Source organism: Orycteropus afer, unplaced genomic scaffold (assembly GCF_000298275.1).
Source record: "Orycteropus afer afer isolate SDZICR_OR568_19922 unplaced genomic scaffold, OryAfe1.0 scaffold00002, whole genome shotgun sequence".
Taxonomy (NCBI): domain Eukaryota; kingdom Metazoa; phylum Chordata; class Mammalia; order Tubulidentata; family Orycteropodidae; genus Orycteropus; species Orycteropus afer.
This window is the reverse complement of record NW_006921589.1, coordinates 26,067,393-26,091,616: the sequence shown is the minus strand read 5'-3', so window position 1 is coordinate 26,091,616 and position 24,224 is coordinate 26,067,393. Positions and strand designations below refer to the sequence as shown.

Genomic DNA, 24,224 nt, shown 5'->3' with positions numbered 1-24,224 from the left:
TCTTCGTTCTTTCAGCTTGAGAAATGCTGAGCATGTTCTTCCCTTTTGGTTTCCTAACTCCAGGTCTTTGCACATTCCATTATAATAATTGACTTTGTCCTCTTGAGCTGCTCTTTGAAATCTTCTGTTCAGATCTTTTATCTTGTCATTTCTTCCATTTGCTTTAGCTACTTTCCATTCAAGGGCAAGTTTCAGAGTCTCTTCTGATATCAGTTTCGGGCTTTTCTTCCTTTCCTGTCTTTTTAATGACCTTTTGCTTTCAAAAACAGTTCATCTGGTTTTTGGTCATTGGTGTTCAGTGTGTCAAATTTGTTCTTCAGATAGTCTTTAAGTTCAGGTGGGATATAATCAAGGTCCTATTTTGGCTATCATGGACTTGTTTTAATTATCTTCAGCTTCACCTTGAACTTGCATATGAGCAATTGATGGTCTGATCTACAGTCAGCTCCTGGCTTTGTTTTGGCTGAAGATATTGAGCTTCTTCATCTCCTCTTTTCACAGATATAGTTGATCTGATTCCTGTGTATTCCATCTGGTGATGTCCTTGTGTATATCTGCCATTTATTTTGTTGAAAAAAGGTATTTGCAATGAATTAGTTGTTGGTCTTGCAAAATTCTATTATGTGATCTCCAGTGTTATTTCTATCACTAAGGCCATATTTTCAACTACTGGTGATTCTTCTTTGTTTCCAACTTTCACATTACAATCACCAGTAATAATAAATACATCTTGATTGCATGTTTGGTCAGTTTCAGACTGTAGAAGTTGATAAAAATCTTCAGTTTCTTCATCTTTGGGTTTAGTGGTTGGTGAGTAAATTTGAATAATAATAGTATTACCTGGTCTTCCTTGTAGGCCTATGGATATCATTCTATCACTGACAGCATTGTAGTTCAATATAGATCTTAAAACATTCTTTGTAATGATGAATACCTCACCATTCCTCTTCAATTTGTCATTCCTGGCATAGTAGAACATATGAATATCTGATTCAAAATGGCCAATAGCAGCCTTTTTCACCTCACTAATTCCTAGGATATTGATCTTTATGTGTTCCATTTCATTTTTGACAACTTCCAATTTTCCTAGATTCATGCTTTATACATTCCACATACTGATTATTAATGGATGTTTGCAGCTGTTTCTTCTCATTTTGAGTCATGCCCCATCAGCAAATGGAGGTCCTAATAGCTTTGCTCCATCCTCGTCATTAAGGTTGACTCTACTTTGAGGAGGCAGCTCTTCCCCAGTCTTATTTTGAGTACCTTCCAACCTGAAGGGCTCATCTTCTGACACTATATCAGACAGTGTTTCAAAGATATTCATAAAGTTTTCCAGTAATATATCAGACAGTGTTTCACTGCTATTCCTAAGGTTTTCACTTGCTAATTCTTTCAGAAGTGGATGGCCCCTTCATTCTTCCACTAAAAAGAAAAAAAAAAAAAAAAACAAGACAAAAAATCCATAAAAGCACACATGTAAATTGTTTTTTAGTGAAGGAGGTTTGTGTATATAATTGAGTTTAGTTGTTTTTGTTTCTAGAACTCCTGTAATTGCCCTGTGCCAGATTCTGAGTTAAAAAAAAAAAAATCCGAAGTGCTTAGGCAACAGCTGTTCTCTGTCTTTTAGTGTAGTAATTCTGAGCCAGGGGATGTGCTCATTCTTATTGTGAAATGATGCTGTTTGGTTATAAAACCCCACATTCTTCCATAGTGCTATTATAGGGAGTGTCTGTAAAAACAAGTGTTAATCATCAAGGCTGTTTAATAGATACCTTAAAGGAGCAAAAAAACAATTACGACCTTGTGTGTGGTTCATGAACTCTTCTCTCAAGGATTCCTCTGAGAGTGGTGTTACTGAATACATTTCTAAGCCTACCTGTATACTTCCTTCTTCGTAAGATGAGAGCAATGCTATAGGTAGTCTGTGTATCTTTGATAGGTCTCCGTGATGCCAGTCAGTCAGTCAACTGTAAAATCATATTTAATCAACATAAATGATAAAACTGTATATTGTAAAACTTTCTATTCTTCTCAGCTAGTCTAATTTTTTACTCTTTGGAAGAAATGGGCTTATATTATGGAGAAGCAAGTGATACCCAACAGTGTAATTGGTAATTCATGATGAGGTCATTTCATCTGATTTGAAAACATATTTAAAATGGAATTCTGGTGGTACGTTGGTTAAAGCACTTGCCAGCTAAATGAAAGATCAATGGTTTGAACCCACCTACTACTCTGATGAGAAAGTTTTAGCAACCAGCTTCCATAAAGAGTTACATCCTTGGAAACCCTATGGGGCAGTTCTACTCTGTTCTACAGGGTCTTTATGAGTTGGAATTGACTTGACAGCAGTGGCTGGTTATTATCAAAACTATATTTTGTTTAAAAAATTGATGAAATGGAATAAAAGAAATCCTAGAAATTAAAAGCTATTTTAATCATGTAGAAGAGCAGAAGTAACACAATGGTAGGGAAAAGAATCACTTGTCAGGTATTTGTTTTGGTATAGACAAGAATTGTATCCTCCTTTCAAATGCAGACTGTATAGCAATGGAAAGAGAAACAAAGCAAAGTAACATACACTAATGTATTGAAAATACTTAAAATGGATATAAATATATTAGATGAAGGTACTGATACCACTTCGTTCGCGTGCGAGTAAGTTGAATGCTGTGAAGTAATCTTCAGTCATTTTACCTCACAGGTTGAAACTTTGTTAAAACAGCACCTTGTCAGCCAGCCTTTCTTCACCCTTCTGCCCTTGGATGTGGCTCAGCCTCAGTGCCTATTGCCCTTTAGACACACTGAGCTTGGAAGCTCTCTGTTTCCCTGAAGACTATCACAGGGGCTGTGGCCCAGTCATCTTTATACTCACAGTGAGATTTAATGCATGGGCATATTTGGCGAATTAATGAAAATTGATATATTTTGGGAGAAGGTCATTAATCGACAGGGATCCACCTGTTTGCAAGACCTTTGTGATAAAAGTATGGAGGTTCTGGTCTACGGGAGGGATGGAAAGTAAGCACACATTACAGTAGGTGGATGGAGGAACAAATAAAGTGCCCCAAATCCCTGAGGAATAGAAGCTGGTTCCCAGTGTGTGTACAAAGGAGGGCTCTGTGGGAACTCTGGCAGCTGGGCTGCCTTTGAAAGGTGGGTAGCATCTTGATGATCAAAAGTAGAGGAAGAGGACAAAGAAGAGCAAGGGGTGATATGGGGAAAAGGTGGGGTGGGAAATATGAGACCAGAGGGATGTCAGGTACATTCGTGGGGCTGTCAGGTTGCTAGGCATAAGCACTTCACAGATGATTTGCATCTTAGGATCGAAGTCTGAAGGAAGGACCTTTGTGAGTTAAAGGAGGGTGATGTAGGTGTTGCATTTATTCTTATCCTTTTTTTTTCTGATAAGGTAGCAAAGAGGAATTTTTATTCTTTGACACAATTGATTTGTTAAGTCACATTATTCACCATGCTGCTATGAGCTACACTAATCTTTAACACCTAGAAAATATGATTCATGTTTAAATGGGTTCACTTTGTATTTCAAGTTAAGATACAATAATAACAGTATTTGTAAATGTGTGACTTTTAAATAAAGGGGACCATAAACTCTCAGTACTCACCAAGGACCCGATACTAAGTGCTTCATGGGATTAGAAGGATGTGCTGTCCCATTTCAGTGTTCGCATTCTGTTGATGCAGTTGTCCGTTGGTATCCACAGGGGATTGGATACCAAAATCCCCAATATAGAATGGCATAGGATGTTTCTTTATAACCTACACACATCCTCCCACATACTTTCAATCATGTGCAGATTACTGATACAACCCAATATAATGTAAGTGATATGTAAGTAATTATACTGTATTGTGTAAGGAATAATGACAAGGAAAGAAATTCTGTACATGTTTAGTACAAACACAACCAGCATAGGCCTAACTACATAGTGGATGTCATCAACAGAATAACATTCTCTTTCTTTTAGTGGTTACAGATTGCTTTCATTTAATAACCTGAAAGAGAAATGCATAGAATAAAACAGGATATTTAAAATATAAGTACATATAGAAAATACAATTATGAATAGAGAAAATATAAATTAATTCTTTCTCACAATGTGTTGTTGTTATGTGCCATCGAGTCAGATCTGACTCATAGCATCCCCTCCTTGGGTTTCCAAGGTGGTATCACTACGGAAGTAGGTTGTCCAACCTTCTTTCTGAGGTGTGGCTAGTGGGTTTGAACCGCCAGACTTCTGGCTAGCAGTGTGTTAACATTCACTAAATCCCTGGTTCCTCTCTCTTGATAATCCTTGGGTGATGATGATGATGATAATGATGGTTGCCGTATGGTGCCGACAGCCTACCAATGTAGTGAAACAAGATATGTGGCACTATAGGTAAGTGTGAAACATCAGGATAACTTGAACTTCTGACAGGATGTCAGAAGGATCATTTATGCTGAAAGAACCAGGTCTTGATTACAGACATTGACACTAATACTAATGTCAGGATCTATAGGGGTTGAGGGCTGAAGATCTTCAAGCGTGGAAGGTCAAGGTTTCACAATTACAGATGCTTTAGTTACAAACATTGTTATAGGAAACTGTTTCTTCTTTTTCTTTGCATCAAACAAATCTTGCAGTGGTTGTAGGCATGCTGCTATCCTTTGGGTGACAATTAGACATCATTCCGCTGAAAGATTGTACTTGAAGATCATATCCTTTAATGGTTGCGCCCGTTGAAAAACTCTGGCAAATTTTTCAAGTGTCCAAATTGGTGGGTCTGCCTCCTCTAATCTTCTGCATAGTTACCATGATCTTCTGTAGATTTCAGTGGATCTTCGAGTTCCTCGTTGGTAATAGTTTCTCTATGCACTTCTGTCTGTTCCTCTATGCTGTTCTTGATGATTGCTGACTTCTGCATCAATAGTGGGGAAGCCCCTGAAGTTACTGATTCACTCATTCTGTGATGGCTCCCAACATGTGTTGACTCTCTTGGGCTTTAGGGCATCTACAGCCTCTGCAGTAAGCACAATTACATCTGTAATTGTGAAGTTCTTCCCTAAATCCAAAGGAGCTTTGGTGGTGCAGTGCCCAAGGCATTTGACTGCTAACCAGAAGGTTGGTAGTTCAAACCCATAAGCCACTCTGCAGAAGGAAGGTAGGGCAATTTACTTCAATAAAGATTTACCACCCAGGAAATACAATGGGAGTTGGTATGGGTTGGAATTGACTCAATGGCAGTGGGTTTTTTTTTCAGTCTATAAATCCATGATGCGCAAATCCTCCTGAAGGTGAGGCTGTGTTAGTCAATGTAATGCACTTGATGATGCCTTGATCAAGTAGCTGCAGCAGTGACTTAGTGCTAGAAGCAGGAACATCACTTCCACATTCTCATCTGTGAAGCAGAGAGATTGGGGATGGCTGGGAGCATTGCCACTTATGAGGAGGACCTTGAATGGCAGGCCCTTCTCTTTGAGGTATTTCTTCACTTCAGAAATGAAGCTTGGGTGGAACCATTCCAAGAACAGGATGGTCATCACCCAAGCCTTCCTGTGCTGCAGAGCATGGGCAGGCAGTTTTTGTTTTTGTTTTTAAAGGCTACGGAATCGTTTGCTCAGTAGTTGTGGTCAGACGTGAACATGTGACCTACTGCCTAGCTTCACAGACCAGAGTAAGGTGATCTTTCTAGGCCTTGAACCCTGGGGCCTACATGGCACTCTTATAGATGTAGGTATTATTGGGCATCTTCTTCCAGAGCAAGCTTGTTTCATCACAATTGAAGACTTTCTTTGGAAGGTAGCCTTTCTCCTCTATGAGTTTCTTGAGCTCTTCTGGACATGCTGATGTTTCCTCAGATTCTTCTGTGATCTTTAAGTTCTTGAGTCTGTAGTGCTTCACATAGCTTCCAGCCATCCCTTACTAGCCTTAAACTCCTTCTCACTCTCCTTAATGCCCTTACAGTAGTGTTCATAGAGGCAAAGTGCTTTTTTATGCATTATTTTGCTGTCAACAAGGTATGCTTCACATGTCCTCCAGGCACACACTTAAAGCTTTCTCAGTCTTTGCAAGGACTTGATTGTAGACCAGAGAGACTGTTTTTGCTGTTGCAAGGGAAACACTAACACTCCCCTGAAATTTCAGCTTTTTCCAACTTTATTGTGTGAATGCTCATTTTGTTCTTAACAAACTTACCTTATAGCCCAATTTGGCAAGCAAAATGGCACCTTTCAAAATATGTGAGATTTCAGTTTTCTAGTTGAGAGATAGCACTTTATGCTCCCCCCTTAGCCTCTGAGGGATTGCTTTGACCACTTGCTTGCCTTTTTGGAGCCATTTTATTTTTCACAGAACAAAGGGTGCACACAACACAAGGAGCAGATGACACTTGAGGTGAACAATACATTATTGAGGCACTGAGAGTTTGGAAATGGCAGGAGCTACAGCGGGATGTGCCCACACATCACTTCCTTTGCATGGATTTAGTGTAGTGCTTGGCATGTGACAAATTCAAAGTTTACTTTTTGGAACTTGCTGGAACTTTTTTTTTCCCCAAATATTTTTAATCCACAGTTGGTTGAATCTGCCAGTATGGAACCTGAGGATACAGGGAGCCAACTGTACTTCATTTAGAAAAAGTTTCAATTTCTGGTAAAGAGCAGAGTGCTGACATGATTTTTTACTTAGGTATGCAGAAAGAATTGGTTAGCATTGTGCACAAAATGGGCTGAAATCAAGCTTTAATTTGCTAGACTTTTGCATAAGTCATCATGTTCATTTTAGAAGTCCAGCAGACTATGCTTGATTTTTATCACAATGGGTTCATTTTAAAGGACTGGTTGCTTTTATTCGTTCTTTGCAGAACACATGTTTAGATCTTCCCAAAAAAGCCATGGCAACGTACCTAGTCTCCCTTTAAAGAAATGAATTGCTACCTAAAGAAAAGAATTGATACATAAAGAAGCTATTCTTATTAAATATCAGTCTTGGTATGAATATAATGGATTTGAAGACAGGAATAAGCTTAATTTCTTGCTATCTTTTTGAATCTATAGGCTGTACATCTGGCCCAGGCAAGCTTCCAGATTGAAGCCTTCGGCTCCAAATTCATTCTTGACCTCACACTGAACAAGTAAGTCTTTAGGCATAACCCTGTTAAGAAGAAAGTGCAGTAAAACTTCATGTCCATGATATTGTTTAGTCAAATTGATTACAGTTGTTGAAGGAACTGATATTTTCCAGCTGATTATATGTCATCTGGCACTTAAAGAAAATTATAAGAGTCTGAATAGAGTTAATTCTTTCTCTTAACTGTGAAAGTGTTAAATTTAACACTTAAATTACTCAAAGGAAATGGTTCACTGTACAGTACTTAGATATTATGATTTTAAATGAAATATTTGAGTAATGCCAGTTAATTCAGCATCTACTCTAGTAATTGTTACTATATATGAGAAGCATGATAAATTACTGATTCAAGTATAATTAAACCTACATCTAGAAAAATTTTCTATTTTACTTTCCATTGTTCAATTCACATGACTTATGTATAAAGAACAAAGAAAGTAATGACTTGCAAATACATATTTTGAGAAGGCATTTTGCTTCATAACTTGCTGTAACACAATTACTTAGAAATTCTAGTCTGATGAAAATTTTCCTGATTTTCTCAGAGCTTATATTTATGTTGATATTTTAACTTTATTTCCAAAGTTAGAACCAGTTGCACAAAATATTTTTGTACAAAGCATGAATAAGAGCTGTCAACTTAAGCAAAGCCCACTGACATCCACTTGATGATTCTGACTCAGAGTGACCCCATAGCACAGAGTAGAACTGCCCCATAGAGTTTCCAAGGCTTTAAATCTTTTCAGAAGCAGATTGCCATATCTTTCTTCCACAGAGCAACTTGTGGTTTGAACTGCCAACCTTTCATTTAGCAGCTGAGTGCTTTGTCCACTGTGTCACCAGGGTCCTCCACCTTAACCAGAGCTCTTCAAATAGAGCTGGCAGTGGGCCTTTCTTTGGTGAAACAGATTTTCTGTATGGTTTATTTTAATTACAGAAACCACAGTCAGTATTTTAAATTCTCATCATTATGTTGACCAGGACTGCATCTTTGCAAGAAAAGTACCATTTAATGCTATCAGACACTGTAAGGTAGGTGACTACAGCCAATACGTGAGAAATTGCAACGAAATATTAAGAACAACTGGTGGTGTAGTGAATAGGGGTCTTGACTGCTAACCAAGAAGGTCAGTGGTTCAAACCCACCAGCTGTTCCTCGGAAGGAAGACTGGGCAATCTACTTCAGTAAAGATTTATAGCTTGGAAACCCAATGGGGGTTGCTATGAGTCAGCAACGACATGATGACAGTGAGTTTGGTTTTTTTTTGGGGGGTGTTAAGAACAACTATTAAACTTCTTGGAAGCTCTGATGATGTAGTGCCTTAGACATTTGACTGCTAACCAGAAGGCTGATGGTTCAAATCCACCAGCCACTCCTTGGAAGGAAGACTGGACAATCTACTTCCATAGAGATACTGCCTCAGAAACCCAAGGAGGGATCGCTATGAGTCAGAATCGACTCGATGGCAGTGAGTTTGTTTTTTTCCCGGTATTAAATTTCTTGTCTGCCGGGTTCTGTGAGCATTGCAGAAAAAAAATGCAGAGTCAGCTTGAGTGCTCTTTACTCAAGTGCTGTTGCAGCTTTAAGTCAGAATGAATCAGCACAACACAGGATTTCCTGTGTTGAAGGTATTGCAGATTTTCCTTTCTTGTTTCTTGAGCACTGGTTGAGTTCCTTTTCACCATGCTGTGTCAGCAGTGTGTCTGCCTAAAAGATTTGTCTTGCCAAATCATAGACTATGTTGAGTAGCAAATATGGCTCATTTTAGTTTGTTTTGGTCCTCTATTCCTTTAACTGTCACTGTAGTGGAGACTGTCATTCCGGACTGTAGTGCAGTGAGAGCAACCAACACTGCTGGTTTTTTGAATATGAGAACCTCACAGCCACAGCAGAGCCTTCCAGTTAATTAGCAGGTGACTGAGAAAGGGTTACATGGGATGTTCAGAGTACATAGAGTCTGGGAAAACATTGGAAAATTTATTTACCATTAACATTTAATATGTCAAAGAGTCATGTTGAACACCTACTATGAGCAGTCTCTGCCTTAAGGAGTTTACAGTTGAGTTGGGGGAGTTTGATAGGTAGATACATAATTTTAGAAGAGTGTAAAATGTGTTGTTATGGAGGTTAGCATAGAATGCTAGGGTAACACTGAGGAGAGGCAGCTTTGCAGGCTGGAGGAGCATGAAAAGACATCTTGGAAATAGTGCTTGAGCTGAATCTTAGAGAAAACTGCTAGTCAGGAAGCAGAATGCTGGAGAGGGGAGGCAGGAGAAGAAAATAGAGAAGGATGTTCCAGGCAGAGGAGATAGTATGTGCTAAGGAGGCCAGGCCATGTAGTAGTGTGGTAAGTTCACGGAACACAAGACCTTCATTGAGTTTCACATTTAAGTACAAGACTGAGGCAGAAGGAGATGAGTAGAGAGAGGTGGGAAGGTCTGGTATTTCATGCTCAAATGCTTGGCTGTTATTCCCTAGACTGAAAAATCAAGTAAGAGGAATAAACAGAGGCCTTGTATTAAGAAGTGCTAGGAGGCATGGAGAAGAGGGTGCTGTCAAGACATCTTCAGTTGGTAAACATCATTAGAATTGATTAGATGTTGATGGCATGGCAGAGAGGAGAGTTAGAGATGACTGGAGCAACCTTGATTGGACAGTTGGGTGGAAGGTAGTAGCCAGCTGAAATGGGTTGCACCAGGGGATGAAAGGTTAAATGGTGAGGAGAAGAGGATGTGAAATCAGAAGAGACCTAATAGATGTGGGGGCTTTGGGACATGCATGATGCCTTGTCTATGAGGTAGTTGGATGTAATGTCTAGAGCTTAGGGGAGAGGAGGAGCTGGAGATAGCAGACCTGAATATCAAAGAGGAGCCACCCATGAAGCTGGAAGGCTGAGGGTTCTTGGCTGGGATAACAAGTGCTGAGGCAGTGGTGGAATATTCCAGAAGGACAGAGGACAGTCAAGCTGGAGGATGTGGTGGCAGGAAGATAGTGGGAGATGTGAAGATGAGATCGGAGAAGAAGCAAGGCCAGACCATGTAGGATTATTGTCCATGGTGAAGATTTTGTTTGGGAAGCCATTGGAAGGCCTTATGCCTGGAAGTGACATGATTGGATTTATATTTATTTGTCTCAAAGTGCCCTTGGAGGGCGTTTAGTTACATTCCTGTCAGATTATTCTTCTTAGATTTTGTTTAGGTTTGTTTTCCCTCTAGATCAGTCACTGCTCCAAGTTATAGAGGGTTTAAAAAGGATTACAAGATCAATAATTCTTAATGTGTGTCAGTCCTTGGAAGTCCCACAGGGGAATGTGTAAGGATTGTCTCCTCTGTATGAGTGATTAGAATTATACCACAGTTTAAATTACTTATAGTCCAATTCACTGATATCTTCAGCAAATATTTATTGGGAATAACCATGATCAGAGCTGTATAATGGTTAAGAGCACAGATTCTAGAATCAGGCCAAATTTGGACCCAAGCCTGCCGTTTACTAGCTAGCTAACCTGGGCTAAATTTCTTAACTTATTTTTTTAAATAACAGCTTTATTGAGATATAATTTATATACCACAAAGTCTACCTTTTTAAAGTGTACAATCCAGTGGTTCTTAGTATATTTGCAGAATTTTATACCAATACCACTATCTAATTCCAGAACATTATCATTGTCCCTAAACGAAGTCTTGTACCCATTAGCAGTCACTCCCCACTCCCCTATCTTCATCCCTTGGTAACCCTTAATCTACTCCTTGACTCTGCATTTGCCTGTTCTGAACATTTTATGTAAACGGAGTCATACAGTATGTGGTCTCATGTATCTGGTCTATTTCTCTTACCATAATGTTTTCAAGATCATCCATTTTATAGCATGCATCCACACTTGGTTCCCTTTTATGGCTGAGTAGTATTTCATTGTATGGCTATATTCTTAACTCTTCAAGCTACAGTTTTCTTAAGCTGTAGGTTGTTTGTTAGGACTAGTTAAGGTGATGTGTGCTGCTTACATATGTCTTGCTAATAAGAAGAGTGGGTTCAGGAGATACTTGTAATTATAATCAATTATTATTACAATAAGGCTGGGTGTTGGGCAATTCAGCATTGAAGAAAAGTCACTGATGTGATGGAGCCTGTGATCTAGTGAGAACAGCAGACCAAGTCTTATAAAAAGGGTGCCATTCTTCCCTTTGGTTTTAGTCAGTATTCCTTTCTGATTTCAATAAATGAGAAGGATAAGGTACTGTGTGATCTTTTCTCTGCTGAAAATGGACTGAAGAAAAGATTGGATAGCATTTGGCAAGTGCACAGTTGATATACATTCAAGGTCGTGAGCACTCTGAAAACATACTTCTGTTCAGCTGAAAATATATTTGTGATAGATTCATATTTCTCCAGTTGTCCTACAACTGCTTGAGACATCAATTAAACAAAATAAAAAGACTTTTAAGTATTGAATATTTGGAAGTGTAATTTCCCAGGTCATCTGATTGGGTCTAATATGGAAGCTCAGGCCCTCAGCATATTCTCCTGTTTGAGGTGAAAGGAAATCTCCATGGTCCTTCTGGTCTCTTCCCAGAGCAGAAAGCAATGAAATCTCAGAGAGCATCAAATATGAAGCTTTCTGGTTGAAAGAGCAGTGACGTATTCCTAAGGGAAAACTATTCTGGGTGAGAGAACGTAGGAATCTTAGTCTTTCTTATACATTTGTCCTGAATGATGCCTAGGGAAGGCTCTGATTGGGTGAAATCAATGTTAGGCATCAACATTAGTGACTATCACCTAAAACTGAGGAGAAGACCTGGAACTAGGAGTATAAGGACCAAGTGAGATTTGTTAGGGACCAAGTGATCTGAAACAACTCTGGCATTAGATAAAGGGTTCGAGGAGATATGTTAAAAGCCATAGTATTTTTATTATTGTAAAAACAGAGAAAGTATATGGTCTTCAACTGGAACATTCTTTCATGTAGAGATCATTTCACTGATTTGCAGTGATGCTTTCCTTTACTCAGGGATGGTGTCTGAGGTGTGTAATGAAGAAGGTGTGCAGAAGAATGATGCATGGTAGTGTGGTGTGAGCATTCACAATCCCTGTGGTCTTCCTGTCTCCACGTGGAGAGGATGGCCTCCAAATAGTGAATAAAAGTTTGATGAAAAGGCTGAAGTAATGAAAAGTAGTTCCTAATTTAGAAAAAGGTTTTGTTCTGATTTTCTGGGAATCAGAGGTGTTTAGTTTAAAATGAGTATCTAGAAAATGCTGATTTAAAGAAATACATGCACACAGTAATTTCCTCATTAAAAGTAGTTCATAGGGTAGTTTTGAAAGAAGAAAATAGCCACACTGATGTAATTCAATTTGGTTAAAGAGCTTAACTTCCATGCTGATTGGGATGGTTAATTCATTCTTCATTCACTTAACATTTATTGAACATCTAGTTTGCATAAGATACTGTGCTGAGTCACAAGGGGAATTCAGAGGAGTTGAATAAAGGAATTCTTCCTCTCCAAGAGCCCAAAGTAGAGAAATGAGATTAAAACATGTATGAATAGCTTCCAAACATGACTGAAAGTGATTTGTGAGACCTTGGTGTTGAGGGAAGGTTTTATGGAGGAAGTGGGATTTGACTGAGTTTTAAAGAATGTCCCTTAGGAGCAAGAATGGCCAGACTTCCTCTCACCTACTTTGGTCATGTGGTCAGAAGGGACTAGTCCCTGGACAGGGATATCATGCTTGTTAAAGTGGAGGGTCAGAGAAAAAGGGGAAGATGCTCAACGAGATGTATTGACACAGTGGCTATGACGATGGCTCAAGTATTTCAAGAATTGTGAGGTGGTGCAGGGCCAGGCAGTGTTCTGTTCTGTTGTACATAGGGTCACTATGAGTCAGAATCAACTTGACAGCCCCTAATAGCAACAACATAACATCTTGGTTTTGATTCTCCTAGTAGCAGACCAGGAGGCCAAGATTCCAGAAAATACCTGTAAGGAGTAGGGAAGCGAGATAAGGAAGAAAAGTTCTCAAAGTGCTTACTGCTGTGGGCAAGTGGTGTTTATTCCTACTGAGGAAGCCTGGGAAACTGGACTCTGTAGAAAATGCCAGAGAATTAGCTATCTGAGTTATGAGGAGCTGGATTATTTATCTACTAACTGCTGGTCCATTTTTGATTGAGGTCTGGTTCTGGGGGCACTAAATCTCTAGTACTTTGGGGGTCACTGCTCCTGGCCAGAAGAAAAGCCCTCAGGCTGAGAGTCCCAGGTATTTCATTCAGCTGCCTACAGCACATGGAAGTGAATGCCAGCAGTGCATGGGCAGGGCCCATCAGACTCTGCTACAGTTGCTTTAGATTTTGAAGGGTATGGGAAGAAGAAAGAGCATTCCACAGAGGGAAATGGCTGAGCAAGGGTGTGTGAGCAGGAAAGCCTCCAGCTCCTGGTGTGAGGCAAGCCTGGTGAACCCCCTTTTGCTTACAGAAGCTTGATATAACAGCAGCTGGATGGCAAAGTGCCTATTTGTGTTTGCCAGATTCCATGGGGGGATTTCAGCCTCATTCTGCTGAATCTGTTTTCAATTCTGCACATTTGGAAATTTGAGCTGAAGTCTGACTTGTCAGAAGAAATGTGTAAGAAGAATCAGACCTCTTGGCCTCATTTTCCTTTGGTGAGCCAATAGGATCAGGAGGTTAAAGGTGTGGCTGGGGTATAATATGAAGCAAATTGAGATATAATTCACCCAAGACTAGCATAGTGCCTAAAGCGCTTGATTGCTAACCAGAGGCTGGCAGTTCAAACCCACCAGCCACTCTGCAGAAGGAAGATGGGGCAATCTACTTCCATAGTGATACTGCCCAAGGAGGGGTTGCTATGAGTCAGGTCCGACTCGAGGGCACATAACAACAACAACAAGAAGACTGTGGGGTACCATTGTCTTATATGTGCCTGGGCTTGTGAATTTGTATGACTTCTGGACTAAGATTGGCTGGTCATATATGTCAGTCTCCCAGACTTCTCTCGTACCACCTCTGCCCATCCTTCTCACTGCCTGAGATTCTTCCCATTCCTCCCACAGCCCTGGGTGATGGGAGCAGAGGAAACACACTTGGGAAGTACAAGTGAAGGCTCCCAGTCTCAGCTCTGCTGTTGAGATTGCAACCTTGTGCACACTTTCTGGGTTTTATGTCAGACAGAGAGTAGGTGGTGTGTAAGTAAGATTGCTGTCCATTTTAGGTTGAGGTGTCTTTGTGATTCTGCTAACTCATAGAATAAATGCTTTATTTCCTAAGTTCAGCATCTGCAGAAGGATGCTTTCTGCTGCAGTGAAAATGAGATAGTAAACCTTGTGCCAGGCGCTTTACCTGTATTACCCTGTTTAAATTCCCACTGGTTAAATGCGTGGCTGCTAACTGAAAGCTCAGTGATTTGAACCCACCCAGCAGCTGTGCAGGAGAGAAGGCCTGACGATATGCTCCATAAGGATTACAGCCTAGAAAACCCCGTGGGGGCAGTCCTACTCTGTCCCGTAGTGTTGCTGTGAGTCAGAGGTGACTTGAAGACACACAGCCACAATAATCTTATGTGAAGATGTGATTATCCCCATTTGACAGCTGAAGAACCTGAGGCCAGGTGAAACTCAGTCACATGCCGAGATGTGAGCACATTCTGTCTGCTCTGAAGCCTTTTCACTGCTGCTGCCACTGTCGCTGTTGCTGTCAGAACATTAGACGATCGATCGATTTACAAGTTTGCTGAGCATAATTCTAACAATTAGTCATCATTAAGTGAGGGAAAAAAGAACTCAACCATTCTTTAGTCAATTTCCAACAATATAAAGAACATGCAGAAGATCCCAATGGGATTTTAAATAATCCTGTTTGTTGAGCAGGACCATCCAGCACATTTATAGCTTACTTACTGCAGTGGAGGCATCCAGAGTAAAGGGGCTGCTTGCTGATCGGCAAATCAGTTTCTCTCTCACAGCTAATAATCCTACTGTGTTGTCCAAGTGCTGTTTTGAGAGATTTTGGTCTCATTTGTATTTAAATACTTTAAGAAGAGTGGAACAAACTACTTTGGTAGATTTGAAAAAGTTTCTGTGATAGTAAGGATCTTAAGAGACAGGAAAGATTCCCATAATTGCTGTAAATATTGATTGCCACTGTGCCGTATGCAATAAGCTATAGATCAATATTGCATTTTATAGCTCCCGCAGAAGCAAGACTGGGCAATCTACTCCCATAAAGACTTATCACCTCGAAAACCCAATGGGGGTTGCTATGAGTCAGAATCAACTCGACAGCAGTGGGTTTGTTTTTTGGTGTTTGGTAGAGATCTAGTAGTTTATACTTTCTCACATTGGCAGGGATGAGTTACTGTGGGTTTTTACTCTCTTTGTTGTTGTTAGTTGTCGTTGAGTTGGCTCCTAACTCATGATGACAGTGGAATGAAACACTCCTCAGTCTTGGGCCATCCATAGTGGGGTGCCGGTCAGGCTGTTGTGGTCCATATGGTTTTCATTGGCTGCTTTTACTCTACTTAAGGCATTCTTTTCTATTTTAGTTGTGAATTACTTTGGTCCTATAGTACAGAATTGCTCTTCTTTTTGTCATATTTTCTCTGATTAGGTGAGTACTCCCTTGGGCATTTTGGATTGAAGAAAATCCAAAACCAAACCCACTGCCATCTAGTTAATTCTGACTAATAATGACCCCCCTTGGGTTTCCAAGGCTATAAATCATTATGGAAGTAGATTGGCTCATCTTCCTCCCATAGAGCAGCTGGTGAGTTTGAACCACTGACCTTCTGGTTAGCAGCCAAATACCTTAAACTTATATTGAATGCTTTGGATGTAATTGTTATAATTTGCTTTTCATGCCTAATTTTTATGCTGAACAGGCCCAGAAACTCTGGAGGAAAAATTTAAAATGAAGGAAAAATTGCCTAAATTTAGTAGGCTCTAGAGCTCTGGTGGCATAGTGCCTAAGGCATTTGACTGATAACCCAAAGGCTGGCAGTTCAAACCTACCAATCACTCCTTGGAAGGAAGATGAGGCAATCTACTTCCATAGAGATACTGCCTCAGAAACCTAAGGAGGGGTTGCTATGAGTCAGAACTGATTCAGTGGCAGTGAGTTTTTTTTTTTTTAATTCTATTTGTTTAGAATGTGTATTCCACCTCCTTTCAAAATTGGTTTGAGAATGACTTTCAAAATTACACATAATAATGATGGGAAAATAAAGTCATGGCCAAGCCTTTGGGATTTATAGACTGATCCTTGCTTTCCATAGATGGATGAGATCCAGTATAACTTCTGTTTTTTCTCTGTTACATATATTTATGTATTTATTCTTCTCAACAATCTTTATTCTCTTTTAACAGGTAATGAAGCTTACATAATTTACTGAAAAATTTAGATAATTCTTATTACCATTTTATATAAATTTTTTTGTGAAAATACACACAGCAGAATGTACATCAACTCAATTTCTACACATATAATTTCATTACATTAATTACATACTTAAAGTTGTGTAACATTCCCATTACCCTTTTCTAAATTATTCCAGTACCATTAAGATAAACTCACTGCCCCCTAAGCTTCTCATCTAACCTTTCTAGTTGCTATTGTCAGTTCGACCCGTTGTAGATAATTCTTTAAAAAGAACAGCACTCAAAGTAGACATTCATTACTTATTAAGCTAAACTATTGCTTGGTTTAATGATGACTTCAGGGGATAATTTCGGTCTAACATTATAAGTCTGTAAGTGGTAAAGGACTGTAAATGTGTGCCTTCTGCCTTCAGTAAGAGGCTTCCTTACCCCCATCCCTTCCTGCTTATTGACAATCATTATTATGGAGAAGTGGGACCCAGGAGCATAAAACACCAGGCTAAGGAAACAAGGAAGGCCAAAGGAGCTGGATTTATGTTCTCCAGGTTCGAAGGGATGAGATGACTATGACTGCCCAGAAAGGAGGAGCCTATGGGTATTTTCTCTAGCAACAAGGAGAACAATATGACATTGAGGAATTTCTAACACAATCAAAGGGATCCAATAGTTAGTGGGATCATTGTTGTACTGTTTATCTAATCTAGGATATAAAAGATATATCTAGTGAATCAAGAGACTATTTCTTGATGGATGGATTAAAGGAGACCATTTGCAGGTATCCACTTCAATGCACAATGTAGGCAAATAAAGTTTGATTTTGATTTATTCTTCAGATCACTTCTTGGTCTTTTGAAGACAGATTCATGTATAAAAATCTCAGCAGAAGTGAATCATGCCAAACAAGCAAAAAAAAAAAAAAAAAAATTGAAGAACACAAAGGATTTGATGTTACTAACCATTTAAGATGAGTTAATCATGGTAGTTGCTGAATTTAGCCCTTACTTTTCTGATGGTTAAATGAGAAAGGCAACATACTGGGTTGTATAATTCTTATTATCTGTTAGAAGAATTTTATATGCCTATCTGCAGATATAAATATTTTGCTGTTAAGGAGGAATTTTTCTCTTTGGCTCTGATGTAGTAGGACATTCAGGTAGCATAATGGTTAATGTCTGCACCCACAGTTTTACATACAAATGACCAGGAATGTTAGTTAAAGGGACTTCTCATATTGACCTCTGTATTAGCCAAGAGCATACAATTTTTTCTAACCTCAGTGGATTGATCCATAAGTTTCCATCGATTGAAGCTTTTTATGGACTATTCCAAGCACCTTATTTCACAGATGTTTATTGAGTACCTGCCAAGTGCTCTTGCACTGTGGGAGCCCCCGAGATAAACCCTTCCCTCATGAAGCTTACAGAACAAGAGGAGAAAGACAAGTCAACAGGCATTTAAATTTCAGTCTGAGAAGTATTGTAGTGGGAGAAATACAGGATGCATTTATCTCACATGGGAGGGGCACCTAACCCAGACTAGAGGTGAGAGTGAATAGGAAGCTCAATGCTCATTAAATGTCTAAACTCAGACCTAAATCCCATTTACGAGTTGGCCAGACAAGAGTTTGAAGGGGAAGAGAGTGTGAAGGTCTGAAGGGAAGAAAGCTGAGGTACAGAGTGAGAGATTAACGAAATCACACAGCTAATCAGTGGCAGAGCTGGGATCACAACTCAGTATTGCCCTTTCAAAGCCTTTGAGAGCTGAGACATTTTTCAGTGAGAAAGGAATTCCATTAAAGTTGGTCTCAAAAAGCTCTACGAAGGTGAACCTTAGTGAAATGAGTTATCTCCTGTCTTTTTTAGCTTGCCTTACTTCTACCACTCCTCTTCCTTGTATAAATCTAACTCCAAAGAATAATTTATTAAATTTTCCTTTGGATATAGTATAGATTTGCATTAAGTAAAGGCTAGATATCAGGGACTCATTAAGTTTCTTGGCCATCATCACCTGTTTCCAATAAAATTTGTGTTATTTCTAGAACAATTTTTCCCCCTGATGATTCATACATTAGAATTATTACAGAGACACTTTTCCTAACATTTTAAAATTAATTGTAAAGATTGTCATTGTTACTGTTGTAAGCTGCAATCAAGTTTGTCCCTGTCTCGTGGGGACTCCATGCACAATGAGATTGGACTGTTGTCTGTCGGTGGAAGTTTATGTGGTGTTATGGTGCTGAACAGGTTTCAGAGGAGCTTCTAGACTAAGACAGACTAAGAAGAAAGATTATTTATAGACTCTTTAATATTATGCTCCTAATTTATGGCTTAAGGAGTTCTGATGGTATAGTGCCTAAGGCATTTGACTGCTAACCAGAGGTTAGCAGTTCAAACCCACCAGTCACTTCATGTAATAAAAATGGGGCAATCTGCTTCCATAAAGATTTATGGTTTAAGGAGCTCTGGTGGTGTAGTGGTTAAGGAATTTGCCTGCTAATCAAAGGGCTGGCAGTTTGAACCCACCAGTTGCTCCATTGAGAAAGATGAGGCAGTCTGCTTCTGTAAAGATTTATAACCTTAGAAACTCAATGGGGGTCGCTATGAGTCAGAATTTATTCAATAGCAATGAGTTTGGTTTGTTTTTTAATTATGGATCATTGTGATTTGTTTATAAAATAACAGTTGCAGTTCATCTTCTGTGATAGTCATGTGCTTTAATATTTAGATGTTTTAAAATAGAACAATCTATATGCACACTTTTTGTAAAACTACTTCTGCAAAAATTTAAAGCATTATTTAAATGTAAAATACTTTCAAACTTAAAAAACCATCTCCCTTACAATAATACTCTTCAAATAAGAGGATGAAAAAGAAAATCTCTAAAGCATTGTAGAGTGCACATTTCATTTCTTCCTCCTTTATTTTCTGCTCAAGTGACCTCATGCATGCAGTAAATCATGTTACAAGGATCTCACAGCATAAAGATGAGACTCTCTCTTATAATGCCTAGGATTACTTAGAGACTTAATAGTGTCTGAAGTTCTTTCTCATTACTGTTAGTATTTATTCATTAAGCAACGACCTAGCACTTAACCCTAAGGGATGCTTTGCTCTATAAAGCTATTCAGAAGATAGTAAAGGGTTTCTTTATGTGAATGCCAGCACTTGCCACCCTTCCCTTTTCACCCCCTTCCTCTGTGCTGTGCTAGATGATGAAGAAACAAAGAAGAATGAGATGCAGTCTCTTTAAGGAGCCCACTATTTAGGAAATCATGGAAGGCTACACAGAGGAGGGGATGTTTGAGATGAGATTTGAAGGATGAGTAATTCAAGGATGAGTAACTCAACTCTGGGTGAGAGGGGGAGTAACTCTTTTGAGCACTGATTTATTTGTGCTGGATATATACCCACAATGCACTATTGATGCAGATAGGTGGTTAGTTTGCATCTTTTTTTTCTCACCAGTACCTCTACGTGATAGTTTTAACACCAGAAATAGTTTTGTGAATTGCAGAAATGAAGTACTGGTATTTGACTGATATAAAAAACTGTATATATGCCTATTTCTCCTCTGGAATTATCGTTAACTCTGTTCCTATGAAATCATGAATGTACTCATGACTAACTTTAAACAGTTACTGACAGTGGTACTTTCAGAAGTAAAGATTATATCTACATTTTTATCTACTAGCTTTGCATACCTAGGTTCTTTTTCTGCTTTTGATATTAAACCAAAAAACCAAACTCACTGCTGTTGAGTCAGTTCGACTCATAGTGACACCTCGTTGGGTTTCCAAGGTGGTATCTGTATGGAAGTAGATTGTCCAGTCTTCCTTCCAAGGAGTGGCTGGTGGGTTTGAACCGCCAGCCTTCTGGTTAGCAGTCAGATGCCTTATGCACTATGCCACCATTAGTGAACTATAAAAAAAAAAAATGAGTGAGGAGATCCTGGATAGAGTGGGAGAACAATATGGAGCAAAACTCAAAATCGTTAAAAAAAAAAAAAAATACCCGGTTTACTGGTCTGATAGAGGCTAGAGGAGATCCCTGAGACTGTGGGCCCTAGTTACCCTTCAGGTCTGGGGTTGAACTCACTCCTGTGCTTCCAGCCAAACAATGGACAGGCATATAAGGTGAACATTTACATCAGGTGGATACAATCCTTGGCACAATCAATTGTGGGAGAACAGAAGGGCAGTGTTTATACAGGGAGATGGCTGGGGGACAGGAATGCACAGGAAAGAAGGACACAGGGAAGAGGGAATAACTACAAGGAGGAAGTAGGAAGAGAGCTGTTACATTGTGGGGAACTGCAGAATGTCATGAAGCAAAATGTGTATGAACTGCTATATGGAAAATGAATTTGCTTGTATAATTTCATCCAAATCACAATAATTTTTTTTTTTTTAAAAAAGAGTGAACTGAAAGACATCCTTCAATATTCTTTTTCATAAAAGCAGTTTGAGGCAAGGTTTCCAGTTCTAGGAATTAAAGGCACCAGACTGTTTCTGCACCCACACCATGAAGGAAATGTCCGTACTACACTTTTCTTAGGAGCTCTGGTAGCATAGTGCCTAAGGCACTTGACTGCTAACCAGAAGGCTGGCAGTTCAAACCCACCAGCCCTCCTCAGAAGGAAGGTTGGGCAATCCTACTTCTGTAGTGATACTGCCTCGGAAACCCAAGGAGGGGTCTCTATGAGTCGGGTCCGACTTGACGGCACATAACAACAACAACAAAGCTGATTGTCGAATCACTTTTTATTCCCATGGAGAACTTTTCTAAGGCATATCCCAGATATGCCTGAGGTAGCTGATTCTTGGCCTGTGCACACCACACTAAAATCCTTTTTCCTATCTTTTCTGTAATTTTTTGTTCCTTCTTCCCCAGATGTACATTTTGTACTTAAAAGCTACTTACTCAAGGAGATTATTATTCTACTTCATTTAGTTATCAGCACCTCCAAGAAACTGGGTCCTGGGATTTTTCCCGAAGAAAATAGCCAAAAGTCTGTTCACATGTACTTACCTAGCACACAAAAGGAGACTATAGATCATTTTCCAAGAAGAAAAGTTTGGAAAAGTATAAAAAAGAATTTTTTTAATACATGAAAAATACTATCTTTTAAGCATATATGAAGTTATTTATAGTTTCTCCCTGCCAGTTCTCAGTACTATTAAGCAGCAGGAGTTTTTTGTAGTCTAAAAAATGGTATTTTGAAGTCTCTAATAGCCTTCTGCAAGGTGACAGTTTCAGGTTTCATTTTGCCATATTTTCTTGCCTCAATATGTTTTACAGATGAGCTAAACTTAATGCAGTCTATGAAGACCCAAAGTAACAACTAACTACTTATTAATAGACATAAAACCCATTGTGTTAAATATAATTTGGTTTCATTTCTAAGATTGCATTGAGATGCATTGAGATGCAATAAAATATTTTACCCTTCTATCTACTTTTGTAGAGATACCACCTGGGAAACCCAGGATGGGGTTGCTGTGAGTCAAATTCAACCCGACGGCAGTGAGTTTGGTTTTTCTGTAGAGCTGAAATTAAGTAATTTGAATTTGTTTTTAATATCTTCTTTATAGAAAATAAATTCTTGCAAAAATCAAATTTGCAAAATGCCAAAAATTAATCTGCATTTGATCTGATCCCATTGGGAAGATAATATACAGAGCTCCCGAACTTCTTTTGCTTTAGCTTAGGGAGTGATGGTGGTGTACGGAAGAATAGTCTGGACCCCATCAGTGTGAAATATCATAATTGTGTCTTTATTATTTATTATATTTCTTATCCTTAACATAGCTACCATCCAAATCTGATTGAAACTCCCATTTTACATGCACATAGTAGGCACCTGGTATATGAGGACATGCCCTTTAAATTGGTTAAGTATTTGGCTATTATCTTTGCTCTAAACAGATCACCTTCTGATGACTTTATGTAAAAAATATTTCATGAGTAAATGTAGCTATTCACTCTTCTTTTACCTGTGAGCCAGCAGAAACTTTCCCTCTGTGTCAAAAGCTTTCAAACTTTCTCTTTTTTTTTGGTAATTATTGACTCTTTCCCTTGTAAAAACAAATATTGGTGATAAAAGTCAGTTTTCCATTGACTTTGAAGAACAGTAGAAAAGAAATCAAGCACTCGGAAATAGCACACATTGGTGATTATGACTGATACCTCTTTATTTTTAAAATGAACTTCAGGTGCAGAGGGTTGCACTAGTCATCTTTCCCATTCATGGCATGCTACATCATTGGTCTGGCCAGGGCCCCAATATCGTTTTATGTTTTCATTCTTGTTCATCTTCAATTTCTCTCTTATTCTCTCTGCCCCCATCCTAATGGATCAGCCATTCTAATGTGTTTTCTATGATATTGTTATTTGTATGTGTTATTGTAAAACATGTATTTTGTTTTTGTGGGCATGTTATTTATATAAATGACATTATGCTATAGATCTTTACTCAACATAATGTTTAAGATCTGTGCCTATCATTGGGTATGTCTATTTCAGTATATAAAACTATTACAGAGTATCTTACAGAGTGTATTCAGTACTCTTCCATTAACCCAGAACTAGAAGTCTATAGAAATCTAGATTCCCTTTGACTCTCTACAACCACAAGCCATATTATAAGACCTGTGTATCTGTTGCCTGTGGACCTGTGTAGGAATTTCACCATCATATATACCCAGGAGCAGGATTGCTGGGTCATAGGATTAGGTGTCTACTTAACTGATGAAGTAAAAGCCTCCAACAAAGGCTGCTCTACTCTACTCTTGGGCAAAGCATGATGTTCAGCAGCGTTCAAATCCCATATTCACTTGTGGGCTGGATCAAGTGCTTTTTTTTTTTTTTCTTTTAGGCAAAGTTCTTTCTATACGTTGAGAGGCTAATTGCTTATTTTTATTGGTTAATAATTTCAGAAGTAGCTCTGGTAGCATAGTGCCTAAGCCACTTGACTGTTAGCCAGAAGGCTGGTGGTTCAAACCCACTAGCCACTCCTCGGAAGGAAGGTTGGGCAATCTACTTCCATAGCAGTACCACCTCAGAAACCCAAGGAGGGATCACTATGAGTTGGGTCCAATTCGATGGCACATAACAACAACAACAATGATTTCAGAAATGTAAGATTAAGTCTTATGAGGTGAAGCAACATCTCCTTCATTATAAATTAGCTCCCTTGGGTTTGCATTAGTTTGGTCAGGCCACAGTGATCCTTAGGGGAATGGAGTTTTACTCTTCTGGTGCACTGTATTGTCTGATGTCATGGTGTTAATTTGAAAAGTTAGCATAATTAAAAAGGAGAAGCATATGCATTTACCAGATTGGATTCATATTTATTTAAAGCCAAGTGTCATACCATATGCCAAGACATACTCTGGTACCTGTGGAATAAGAATTAAAGTTTGGGTAGATGATTTATTATAGTAAAAGAGTTAAGAAGGTACCTGTTTTGATTCAAGAGATCAAGGCAAGATGGCATACTAGGCAGAAAGACTGCACAGACCCTCTTCAACAAAGAAAAGGGAAACCAGTTAACACAGACACAGAAGATAATCCTGGACCCCTGAGCCTTGAAGCGAAGGATATAGAAGTGGAATAAACCCCAACTAGCAGAAGAATTGTTGTTATGTGCCGTCGAGTCAAACCCGACTCATAGCGACCCCTCCTTGGGTTTCTGAGGCAGTATCACTA

At 39.0% G+C, this 24,224-nt stretch overlaps 1 protein-coding gene across 1 annotated transcript in view; it reads left to right on the top strand.

Moving 5' to 3' along the window:
- ADAM23 (ADAM metallopeptidase domain 23) overlaps positions 1 to 24,224 on the top strand; it is a 219,287-nt gene that overhangs the window by 41,496 nt on the left and 153,567 nt on the right. The window contains exon 3 of the mRNA XM_007934813.2: positions 7,064 to 7,140. Coding sequence (XP_007933004.1) covers positions 7,064 to 7,140 — 77 coding nt within the window. The remainder of the gene's footprint in view (positions 1 to 7,063; positions 7,141 to 24,224) is intronic.